At 35.5% G+C, this 13,369-nt stretch overlaps 2 protein-coding genes across 7 annotated transcripts in view; one reads left to right on the top strand and one right to left on the bottom strand.

Moving 5' to 3' along the window:
- Positions 1-13,369, bottom strand: part of LOC150105935 (ATP-dependent DNA helicase Q1-like) — a 180,693-nt gene that overhangs the window by 155,560 nt on the left and 11,764 nt on the right. For all 6 annotated transcript variants that reach the window (XM_090393701.1, XM_090393703.1, XM_090393698.1 and 3 more), the window contains exon 3: positions 2,021-2,078. In XM_090393701.1, the coding sequence (XP_090249827.1) occupies positions 2,021-2,030 (10 nt within the window). In that variant the 5' untranslated portion in view covers positions 2,031-2,078. The remainder of the gene's footprint in view (positions 1-2,020; positions 2,079-13,369) is intronic.
- Positions 5,624-6,244, top strand: LOC150105936 (protein ZBED8-like). The gene has a single exon (XM_090394594.1). The coding sequence runs from the start codon at positions 5,624-5,626 to the stop codon at positions 6,242-6,244; it is 621 nt and encodes a 206-aa protein (XP_090250720.1).

The raw sequence follows: 13,369 nt of genomic DNA on the forward strand, positions 1-13,369 counted from the left end.
CAATTACTGGGTTTATCAAAGCAAAGCATATTTATTTATTTACAATTAATATATAACATATATTGTTAGTGTGGACAGGTTATGGATTTCTTTAAAAATATTTTATTTACTTTTTTACATACTCTGGAAACCTTACTCGAAACATGAAAACATATTCAAGTTATTCAGGTCTCCAAATATGCAGAATAGTGGTCTCACACTGGAGTGATAAAATTTGTCTCGCCTAAAGACAGTGACAAACATCCATGCCCAGGGAGGGATTCAAACCTGCTGCCTGTTTGCTGCAAAGAAGGTATACCAACTACTAATAACCAAGCAGGAAATATATAAATGAAAATCAACTTGTTTTCTTTATATCTGAATTAAATACTTTTAATCATGTTAATATATCACTCCTCATGCACTTTGTATCATCTGTGATATGTCAAAATAATAATATCAATGGCATTTCAATTTTAATATACACTTTGCCTCCATGGCAACCCTCATATGAATACATATCATGGTTGGTTGTGTAGTTAAAGACTAATTCTGCCAACAACTTGGATCCAAATTCAAGTTTGTTATAACTACTAAACAATCATATAAAAACAGCAATAATTATACTCAGTTTGAGGTGAAATTTCTGAGGAGAAAAAAAAAAAACTCCGATACCAATTTTTAGTTACATAAAATTTTGAATAGAATTTTGGAAGAATAATTACAGATAAATTTGTCTAAGATAAACTTCTCTGAGGAAGTATTTTGAATGTGTCTTAAAGTTATGCAAAATATTAAAGTATGTTTTTTTTCAGGCAAGAGTTTATTTCAGCTCAAAAGCAAGTGTTTAACTGTTCCTTTTTTAAACTATAATACAAAGTGAAAAAAAATTGTAAAGTTTTACTATAGTAAGAAACTTTAACAGTTAATGAGATACAGTTGACTTTCAGTATAACTTTACAACAAACTTGTAAAGATCATAGGAATAGTTTGTTATAATAAAGTTCTCTTGGTAGAGCACTGTATCTATGGAGCTTTGGTCAGGACGTTCCCATAATATGTTATAGTGAGTAAGTTTTGTGGTGTTTGCTATAATGAGAGTTGACTGCATTAACACTATAACAAAAGTTATACCATTCTTAGGATCAAACTGTGAACAAGTTAGGACAATCCTTTATACAATCATCATCATTAAATTCCTGACATTTACCCTCAAGGGATGTACAGGATATGATAGTACTACATGAAAAATTTGCATCATTACTAACTTCCTATCTACAATTTTCCTCCAAATCAGTCTGTTACTTGTCAAGACTCCAACATTATCAGATCTTATATTTCTATTGCCTAAGGCACTTTGTACCGTATCCATCGACCTATATCTTGGTCTTCCTCTGGGTTGTATTCCTGACAACCTGGCAGAGAACACTTGTTTTGCTAATCTTATCTCGCCCATTCTGTTTAAGTGACCATACCACCTAAGATTAGCTCTGCTAACGCATTCCTGGATGCTGACAATGTCAAGTTCTTTCCTAATATCCTCGTTTTTAATATGATATTGCCATTGATGCCATCTGTTCATGCCTCTAATCTTTCTCAGGACTCTCATATCTGTGGTCTCTAGTCTTTGGTCAAGTGTTTTACTTCTGACCCAGCTCTCAGATCCATAAGTTAAAACTGGTTGATCTCTCAATTATTTGGCTGCTCTGGAAACTCAATTTGATAGTCATTTAACTGAGGGTATGATTAATTAAATGTAGTTGCAAGAGTTTGACATGCTACGCTATTCAGGAAATAGTTACCCTGAAGGTTTGGTGATTTGAAGGTTGAATAACTGAGAGAGATCAATAACCTCTAACTCAAACCTAAGCAAAACAGTAGTTGTGCAGATATATATAAATAATAAATATAATTCTTAAATAACATGAAACAGCATTCTAGCAACAACTAAGTGATAACTAGTGAAATTTGAAAATGCACTATTATCTGTAATGAAGGACATAGAGGATGAAAAAAAAATAACTAAGTTGAAGCAACTTACCTGAACTCATACTGATAAGTACCTCCACTTTCTATTCAGATATGGTATTCATGTCAATCTGAAAAGTATTTTTTAAATCAGTTATACAGTTCCACATTCAATGCAATTACATTTATATTAATTATTCTATTTCAAATAAGAATATTCAAATTGTCCTACTCAATAGAAGGTAAATAATTATAACTAGCCAGCTTGGATGGCTGAGTGGTTAGCATTACTGTTTTCCAACCAAGAGGTTGAATCCCACCATGGGTATAGATGTTTGCGATTGTCTTTAGGTGGGAGATGAATTTCATCACCAAGTATGAGACCACCACCTCACTTATTGGCCATCTGAAATGGCTTGAAAAAGTTCCATATTTAGTCTCAGCAGGGTTTCCAGATGAGAGAAATAAAACTGGTTACAAAAAAACTTATTCTAAATTAAAGATACCAAGAAATTATATACTTGATCTAATCCATCATCCAAGTGTAAGCAAACAAAGTTTGCGTCTGAAGTATCTTTCAGGACTGGGCAACTCGTGGCAAAGGTGGCATAACTTCTCATCACTTGCCTCAGTATCCCATAATGCAAATCACACCTCCTTGCTGACATGTATAATGGCATGCATTAAGGGAAGGGTCACTACCTAGACCGGAAGTTATACCCTTTACCACGAATTGCCCCAGTCCTGAAAGATAATTCATGCACAAACTTTGTTTGCTTACACTTGGATAATGGATTAAACCAAGTATATAATTCTTGGTATCTTTAATTTATAATATAACCAAGTGAAAAACTTTCAACAATAAAACTTATTCCATCCACAGTACAAATGTTCTATAGATTTACTAATAAACTTTCATGAGTAAGAATTCATCATCATCATCAAATTCCTGCCATGTACCCTCGAGGGGGTGTACAGGATATGATAGTACTACATGAAAAATTTACATCATTACTAACTTCCTATACAATTTTCCTCCAAATCAGTCTGTTACTTGTCAAGACTCCAACATTATCAGATCTTTATTTCTATCATCTAAGGCACTTCGTACCGTATCAATCCACCTATATCTTGGTCTTCCTCTGGGTTGTATTCCTGCCAACCTGGCAGAGAACACTTGTTTTGCTAATCTTTCTTCGCCCATTCAGTTTAAGTGACCATACCACCTGAGATTAGCTCTGCTAATGCATTCCTGGATGCTGACAATGTAAAGTTCTTTACTAATATCCTCGTCTTTAATATGATGTTGACATTGATTCCATCTGTTCATGCCTCTAATCTTTCTCAGGTCTCTCATATCTGCGGTCTCTAGTCTTTGGTCAAGTGTTTTACTTCTGAACCCGCTCTGAGATTGATAAGTTAAAACCGGTTTGAACCCTGTCTTGTATACAGCTAATTTAGCATTCCGACTAATTTCTCTCTTATTCCATGTGAATTTATTCTGTTGATTTCCTACCATACCAACTTTGTTGATTCTGTTGCCTATTTCCATATTTAATTTACCATCTTCACTAAAAATTGTGCCTAAGTAGCTGAAATGTTTTACTTGTTCCACAGGTTCTCCGTTCACAACGCAGCTGACATTTTCAACGATTCTGCCTATTTTCATTCTTTGTCTTTTTATTGCCGACCTTCATACCATATCTATTACAACAGTTATTCAATTTAGTCAGGGAATCTTGCAGACTTGTAGTGGATTTATTTTGAAGTATAACATCGTCCGCATAAAGCAGTGGTTCCCAACCCATGGGTCACGACCCCAAATAGGGTCGCAAAGGGTTTTCTGTGGGGTAGGCGGGCAGTGGTGAGCTATGAAAATTTTAAAAAGGGAAAACAAAAAATCACATCATCACATCCTCCACAGAGATTTGTTTGCGTAAACATGTCACGATCTTTCATTCGTCGGGTTAGGTTGTCGTCAGGTCCAGGTTCGTGCACAGTTCGGCGATTGGCTCTATGAATGCGGGCTCGGCTTGTGATTGGTCGATTCTTAGTGATACATGTGCACTGAGTGCCTTGCCTTGTTTCTTGCGGGTGGCAACGGTTTTTCTTCGATACCAGCGAATTCTGCGAAATATAAAAAATTATATGTCGACATGAATCGAATGATCCCGCTTCCAGGAATCTGATGCCCAGCACACTGTGTTATTTCCCTTTTTTTTGGCCAGCCAATAGCAAACAACCACGAGCTGAGCAGTGCTGTAAGGTCCAGATACCGTAGTCATGACTGTAGCAGCCCCAACAGCTCCAGACTACGTAGCTAAACTCAATCAAAATATAATCTGCAGATCGGTCTTTTCACTCGTCACCGTCCCGATAACGCTATTTAGAAAGGTATGCAAAATTATTTTTTAATTTTTTTATGAATTAAAACCACTTAACGTCCAGGTACGTAATTTTTGCATTTATCACACAAAAGCAGATATCTGAATTAGGTAATTGTAATTTCATGTAGTTGTTTTGTAACTAAAATTACTGCCCATAATATTACGGATGTGGATTTAACAGTGTTTGATTTACATTTTAAAGTGTACATTTGAAAATATTTTTTTGAAATAAATGTTTCAAGCAACTTTATTGTCTTCAATAGTATTTTTTATAAATTCAATAAAATAAATGGTTTTTTAGCCAGTTTTTTTGCTAATTAATTGGAACCTTAAGTGTGAAAGTTCAAATAAATGTTTTTGCTTTACCTTTACTTTTAATAATTATTTGAACGGTTTTGTTACATTATTTGTGCACATTTGTATTATATTATTTAAATTGTTTCAAATATATATTTTCAGAAATCCCTCCCCATGGAAAGATAAAGTAAATATTCAGAAGATTTTTTGAAATATGGCTTTACTTATGATGAACTTTTTTTTGACCACTAGTATTAAAATTAAACTTATTTTGTAAGCTAGCCAAGTAAATAATAGTTTAATATCCAATGTTTCACTAACTAATACCTGTCAGCATTTTCAAAGGAATACACTGGTAGGCGACAGAAAGTAACAAAAACTAGGAAACTAACCGACAATTCTAAATATTGTCGTGATAACTTTATATAATTTTTAGAATTGTCGGTTAGTTTCCTAGTTTTTGATACTTTCTATCGCCTACCAGTGTATTCCTTTGAAAATGCTGACAGATATTAGTCAGTGAAACATTGGATATTAAACTATTATTTACTTCGCTAGCTTATAAAATAAGTCTTTAATCATGGCTTTACTTACTTGACTAACAATGGAATAGTGAAGCCACAATGCATTTTGTGCAAAGTTGTTCTCAGTGTTGAGTCTATGAAACCGTCAAAACTTTTACGTCACTTACATATAAAGCATTTTGAACGTTCTAAAAAGGATTTAGAGTTTTTTCGTCGGTATGAAACTAGTTGCAAACGTGAGAGATTTGATCAAACAGGAATCTTACATCAAGAATGGACAGCATTACTGCAAGCATCATATGAAGTAGCATTGGAAATTGCCAAGCAAAAAAACCTCACATAATTGGAGAAATGCTCATAAAACCTTGCATGTTGAAGATGGTAAAGTTAATTCTTGGGGTTTCCAGCGAAGTAAAGATGCAATGAATATCTCTGTCTAATAATACTATTCAAAGGCATATAGCAGACATGTCCATGGACATTAAAGAGCAGATTTTGAATGAAATCAAAGTTTCATCATTGTTTTCTTTTCAACTAGATGAGTCAATGGACGTAAGTTCATGTTCTCAGCTGCTTGTCTTCGTGAAATATATTCATTCAGAAGGCATCAAAGAAGAGTTACTATTTTGTAGTGTACTTAAAACTACTTCAAAAGGAGAAGATATTATAGAGAAGATAAATAACTTTTTTGTGACTGGAGGACTAGAATGGAAAAACGTCTGTGGAGTTTATACGGATGGAGCACCAGCCATGCTAGGGTCTAAGTCTGGTTTTCAGAAAAGAGTAAAAGAACTTGCTCCCCTAACAAAGAGAATCCACTGCATGATTCACCGGTATGCTCTTGCCTGTAAGACTCTTCCAGCTCCCCTGCAAGAAGCACTTGATTCGGTGATCAAAATTGTAAATTACATCAAATCTGGAGCTCTTAACAGCCATCTGTTTAAACAGATGTGTAAAGACATGAATGCTGATCATGAGGTTCTTTTTTTCTATACTGCTATACGATGGTTATCAAAAGGAAATGTGGTCAATCGTTTTTTCGAGTTGAAAGAAGAAATCAAGTTATTCCTTGAAGTGCAAGGGAAATGACAAATCACATGAACTTGCAGCCTATTTTAATGATGAAGCTTGGTTGAGAAGAATTGCTTACCTAGCAGACATATTAGAACAGCAAAATAGGCTTAACCTGAAACTCCAAGGAAAGGAAACAACTATTATCGAATTTCAAGATAATCTCAGGACATTTATATCCAAACTCCAGAACTGGCGAAGAAAAGTAAATCTAGGAAACATGTTTGAGAAACTGTGCAGCATGGTAGACGAATCGGAAGGCGAAATAAATGGCAATTTGAAAGAAGAGATTACTGGGAATCTCGATTCTCTTGAAAACGAACTCCAGCGTTATTTCCCTGTGCTGACAGAAGAAGCTGCTGCGCTGGTACGAAATCTGTTCTCTGCTTCCCTCGATGTTGCCAGCATCCCCGATGAAGTACAAGATGAATTCTTGGATCTGCGGAACGATTCCTCGGCATGCAACTTATTTGATGAAAAACTGCTGACTCAATTCTGGTGTGCTATGTATTAGTCATATCCAAATATCACCATGCTTGCGTTTCGAGTTTTACTCCCCTTTGTATCTACATATCTCTGTGAGAGTGTATTTTCAATTGAAACCCAAAACAAGAAACAGAATAAATGTTGAGAATGACATGAGGTTGGCATTAACGAAAACTCAACCGCGAATTTTTAAGCTTGTTAATGAGTTACAATTTCAATAATCGCATTAAATATGTCACAAGTCAACATTATTTTGAATTATATTATACTGAAAAATCTAATTTCAATGTGTTTTCATTTACCCTATTAAAAAGCCTATTTTTAATGTATTGGGTCTGCAGGTCACTTTGCCTCCATAAAATGGGGTCGCGACTCGAAAAAGGTTGGGAACCGCTGCATAAAGCAAAGATCTGACATTAACATCTCCAATTTTGATATCATGTTTAATACCGCTTTCCTTCATAATGTGATCCATATAGATAATGAATAACAGAGGGAATAATGTACATCCTTGTCTCACACCAAATTTAACATTAAAGCATCTTCCTGTACTTCCTTCAATTCTAACTGCTGACTTACAACTCAAAAAAATATTTGATATAATATCCCATTGACAAAATATAATTGTAGCGTATTGAATAGCTTCTCTCTTGACACCTTGTCATATGGCTTTTCCAGATCGAGAAAATTTAAATACAGATCTCTGTTATATTCCCATGATTTCTCAATTATTTGTCGTAAAGTGAAGATCTGATCCTGACAGCCTCAATTTGGCCTGAATCCAGCTTGCTCTTCACTAAGCGTTTCTTCCACAATTCTTCTCTACTGTTTCTCAAGTATACTTGCATAAATCTTACCAAGAACACTCAGTAGAGAAATACCTCTGTAATTCTCGTATTCAGTTTTATTTCCCTTTTTATATATGGGTACTATAAGAGCTCTATTCCAATAATCTGGAATTTGTCCCTCTGTCCTTCCAAACTATGCAGTGCAGTCACTGTAAAACTTTTATACCTTCATATTTGAGTATTTCTGGTCGAATATCATCTACTCCAGCTGCCTTTCACACATTTCAGAATATTTCTACTTCAAGTATCGAAGTGTATTGCTGATTGCATGTCTGCTGAGTGTTTTTTACTACTGTGCTGTCATCACTGCTTGTTTCATTTAGCAATTTTTCAAAGTAATTACTCCATACATCAAGGATATCTTTTTCTCCAGTTTTTCATGTCACCTTTATCATCTCTAACTCCTTTTACAGCACTCTTTCCTCCATTTCTGAGATTCTCCAACAATCTCCAGAATATCTTGCCAACGTCCTCCCATGACTTTTGTTTAGCTAGTTTTACACAGTGTTTAGCTTTCTTACATTTGTCTCTGTATTCTCTAAGAGCACAAGCTGACTTATTTGCAGGAACTTTTGATATGCTTTCTTCTTTTCCTTCACTGCCTCTTTAACTTCCTGTGTCCACCATGGAGTTCTCATTTTTCTATCCTTGCAGACAACCTCACCACATGCCTCTCTGGCTGAATCAATCAGGGTTTTCTTCAAGGCTTGCCACTGAATCTCCGAGGTTTGGTTCCTGTTCTCAAACTCTTTCATTTTTTTTTTCAACAATCTTTGCGTATTTTAGTCTACAGTTCACATCTGAGAGCTACTCAACTTTTATTTGCTTTAAAACTTTCTTTCATTCTTCTTTTCAATATGAAATTCAATTTTCACCTGTTCAAGACTAAATAGTGATCACTTCCAATTTCAAATCCTCTGTACACTCTGGTGTCCTGCACCAGTAAGAAAACATCACTATCCACAATAGCATAGTCAACGAGACTTTTCTTATTCCTTGCCTCTTCTCACCATGTGAATTTGTGGCCATTTTTATGTAGGAACATGGTGTTAGTAATAACCAGTCTATGTCCTGAGCAGAAATCCAACAGGTATTTGCCATTATTAGTAGCTTTGCTGTTTTCTCCAAATTTTCCCAAAATATTTTTGAATGTCTGACAATCATTTCCTACTCTGCTATTTAGATCCAAACAAGGACCAACTTTTCCTTTTTTGTTGTGTCAGTTGTTTCTCTAGAGCCTCAAAATATTCCTCCACTTCTACCTTAGTAGAACCTTCTGTGGGACCAGAGGCACAAATAAGTCTCATTGTCTAGTTCCCCATTCTGATATTTGCACAATCACGCTACTTGAGACTGCATGCTATTCAAGAAGATTAGCCTCATATTTAGTGTTGAATACTATCACCACTCCTTCTTTTCCTTGATTGTCATTGCCTGAATAACATTTTGTATTGCTCAGAAAGATCTCACTAGTTTTTGTCTTTTTTGTTTCAGTCACCCCTATTATGTTGATCTGGTACTTATCTAATTCCTCAGCTAGCTCTATTTCTTTGCCATTCAGGCTTCTTATGTTGATAATACTGATCTTTAACTCTTGGTGATGTTGAGTTGGGGTGTGTTTTCAGATTTGTTCCAGTAGCTGACTTTTTGCTGTTCGCCCTGGTTCCCGGGTGAAAACAACGAGGTCCTTGTTTAACCAGGCGACGTCCCAGCCGGCATGAAATTTTGTCATGTTGTACCATCATTTTGTATTTTGATTTAAGCCAATAAGAATACAATTTGGTCGGATAAATCCCAAATTGCCAGCCCATCCTCATTCGTTCAGTATCCAGGTAGATACCCAATGGGGTGCATCATGAGAAGGCGAGGATTGAACATTATATATATATATACCATATTTTTCCGTGTTATAGACTATACTTTTTTCTAAAATTTTTAGACCAAAAATTGGGGGTCATCTTATACATTGGGGGTAACCTGTTGAGAGACCCGCTGTTGACGTGGAGAAATTGCTGGTACCTTGTCTCCGTGAACAGGCTTCCACCAATTACTAGCCTTCGTTAACTCTGTCGAATGACATCATTAACTGCTTATTTTGAATAAACCAATCAGAACTCTGAAAGCCTTCATACGTCTGCAATTTGGTGGCGGGGTAAGTTAATGCATTAACAATATTTTGAGCACTAGCCCATAAAAATGTCAGAAAATAAAAACTGATTGTCATATTCTTCAAAATTCAAGTTAAAAGTCATCAATTATGCAAAAGAACATGGAAATAAAGCTTCGGAGAGACAGTTTGGACCTCCTCCTCCTACTGAGTAGACAGTGGAGAAAACAGAAAGAGCAATTACTCAAGATGCTAAAAAAAGAAGAGGGCCTTAAGAAGAAAACCAGAAACTTGGTCAAACTTGGAGCAGAGGCTTAAGACTTGGATTATGGAGCAGCACTAGAGTGGGATATGTGTGTTAACCAAGCTTATCAATATGAGGCAAAAAGATTTGCAAGAGAAATGAATATTGTTGATTTCACAGGAAAGGCAAAATGGTGATTCAACTTCATGAGGAGAGAAGGATTGGCCATGAGAACACGAACCAAGTTAGCCGAGAAAATGCATCTTAGTATGTATCTTAAAAATATTACCTAATTACTAAATATACTTTGAATATTTAAGAAAAATATCAAATATGTTCTGTTTTATGTTTAAAAATTTTATTTCTTAATTTTGGGTTCGTCTTATACACAGAAAAAAAAAAAAAAAATTATATATATACATATATATATATATACAGTCATCCCTTGACTTACGTCCGTGATTCCATAATGGAATAAATAACATTTTTGACTATACTTTCGAACAAGACGCGAGTGTAAAACAAAAAGGGTTTTTATTTAGCAACAATGCGGTGGCAACAACGCATTTAGCGGCAATCTCCCTCGGCAGTCAGTACTTGGCTTCAACAGTTCCTTTGGTGATTTTGTGTTTGAAAAATAAAGAGGTGAGCAATTGATCTTGAAACGAAGTTGCAAGTTCAACGATAGTGAAGAATCAATGATAAGTCCTATCAGTGATTAGAAAAGCTACTTGCATGATGCGCAGAGGACCTGAACCAAAAGCACATACCTCTTAGCACTATAACCATAATCGCTAAGGCACTAAATCTCTTCAGCATGTTGAAGGAGAAAGCCGGACCTGATTATGACTACGAATTCAATGCTTCTTCTGGGTGGTTCATGAGATTCAAGCAGCATTTTGTACTGCATAATGCGAAAATGCATGGTAAATCTGCAAGTTCCGATGAGAAGCCTACCAAGGAGTTTGTCGAGAAATTGGATCAAATTATTAAGGGGGAAAATTATCTGTGACAGCAAATATTTAATATGGATGAGACCTCCTTGTTTTGGAAAAAAATGTCCGAGCAGATATTCATCCACCTAAAGCTAAAATCTATACCTGGGTTTCGAAGTGCTTAAAGACCGCATTACGATTATGTTATGGGGTAATGTGGCTGGATATAAACTGAAACCACTGTCGATATGGCATAGTGAGAATCCACGAGCCTTCAAAAGCATTAGCAAGCATACTCTTCCAGTCCATTATCGGAGCAATAAGAGGTTGTGGATGACTCAAAAATTGTTTGCAGATGCCTTAATCAATTATTATGCGAGTGAAATGGAAATCTATTGTGTGAAATAAAATGTAGAATTTAAAATTTTATTAATTCTAGATAATGCTCCAGGTCATCCGTCTTATATCGGTGATTATCACCAAGTTAAGGTCATGTTTTTCTCTCCAAACACTACTTCACTGATCAAGCAATGGATCAGGGAGTTCTAGTAATGTTTAAGATTTATTATCTACAGAGAACTTTTTCACAAGCCATTTCTGCTGATGAAGGAAATGACCGGACTCCCATGCAATTCTGGAAAGCATTCAATATTTATCATGCTATTAAAAATATTACTGTAGTTTGGGATGAAGTGATCTCTTAATGTATGAGTGGCATATGGAAAAATACATTAAAAACGTCTGTGCATGATTTTGGAAGTTTTGAAAAAAATGAAGATTTTTGTAAATTGAGTGAAGACATAGTGAGCTTAGCAAACAACCTGAATCTCGAAGTGAATGATGATGACATAGTTCAACTCATATGAACTACCACTGAAGAGTTGACCAACGAAGAATTGGTCGAACTGGAGGAACAACATGTTGCAGAAGAGGAAAGATGACAAAAGGAAGAGGAAAAAGAGAAACGAGAGGTAGTTAAACAATTCACAGTGAAATGTCTTGCAGGAATGTTCTCTGCAGTTAGCGATGTTCTCAAAATAGTTGAAGACATGGACTTTCTACTAACGCTACTTATTAGTAGAAAGGGAAGTACATAATGCGTTTGCTTGCTATAAACAAATTTATGATGAAAAGAAGACGAGGATTAAGCAAAACGCATCAGACATTTATATATATAAAGAAAGGTTACACCAGAAGAGCCGCAGCCTGGTCCTTCACATAGGGAAGATAATGAAGATGTGATTGTGGAGGAATATTTGGGTGATTACTCTCCTGTTTTATAGTGGCAGTAATGCACAGTACAGTTTTATAAGGTTGAAATACAAAGTACAGAACAGTCGGTGGATTACCAATTAAATTGTTGCCATGCCAGAAGATTAATATTAATAAAATAAATTATTCTTAAAAACTATTTTATTGATGGTTGCATAAGATAAGAATCTCCCAAACTTTTGGGGGAGAGACAGTCATTTAGATTCAAATTCGGCCAATGTAAAAGGGCTTCGCAACTTTCTTTGAAAAGACGTTCATATTTAAACCTGCATCTGTGGAGAAGACAAGTTTTATCCCACTGGATATTATCTTTAGTGTCAATGCTATGTTTTGCTAGACCAGACTTATAAGTTTCATGTATTCGATATAATACTGATGTTCCTTTATTCTTTTTTCCACAGAACGGCCTGTTTGTCCATAGTATGATAAATTGCATTCACATGGTATCTGGTAAACACCAGCTAATGATAGAGGTGCCATTTTATCTTTTGTAGATGGCAACAAGTGAGAAATTTTGTTGATAGGAAAATATGTGGGAAGAAGATGATGATACTTCAAAATTCTGCCAATAGGTTCTGAGATGCCTGGAATATAAGGGAGTGGAACTATGAGGTCTGTAGAAGAATCCTGAGGTGTTGGAATATAGGAGTCAATTATCTGCTGGATTTGATTAGGGTTGTAACCATTAGATTATATTAACTTTTTTTTTATAGTGAAAAGTTCTTGTTGTAAGCTTAATGGGGAGGAGCACACTTTATGTGCTCTGATAATGCCAATATTTTGGGAGGTAGGATGAGCAGACTTTTGATGAATGTATCTGCCAGTAAAGGTAGGTGTCTATCAAAAAAGACAAGTGATGACAAAGTACCAGCAGATGTGCGTATAAGGAGGATGTCCAAGAATGGTAAACTACCAGACTTTTCTTTTTCCATGGTGAACTGAATGCGTGGGTGAAGGCTATTTATCTGTTGCAGAAAAGTGGTAACTCTTCAGCATGTGGCCAAATAGCAAAGACATCATCGACATAACAAAACCAAAGAGAGGGTGGAGATGGATGGACAAAAACAAGGTGTCTTACAGATGTTTCAAAAAATAGTTTGCCAAAGGTGGAGACAGAGGCCTACCCATGGCAGTACCTTCAACTTGTTTGTAGATCTTGTTTTTCCAGCTGAAATATCCTGAATGTACAACAAATTCAAAAATCTTTGCAAAATATTTCTACCTTTAATTCATTCAAGTTATTACTGTTAG

This window comes from Typopeltis vanoorti, chromosome 6 (genome assembly GCF_054136105.1).
Source record: "Typopeltis vanoorti isolate ZY-2024b chromosome 6, IOZ_Tvanoo_1.0, whole genome shotgun sequence".
Taxonomy (NCBI): Eukaryota; Metazoa; Arthropoda; class Arachnida; order Uropygi; family Thelyphonidae; genus Typopeltis; species Typopeltis vanoorti.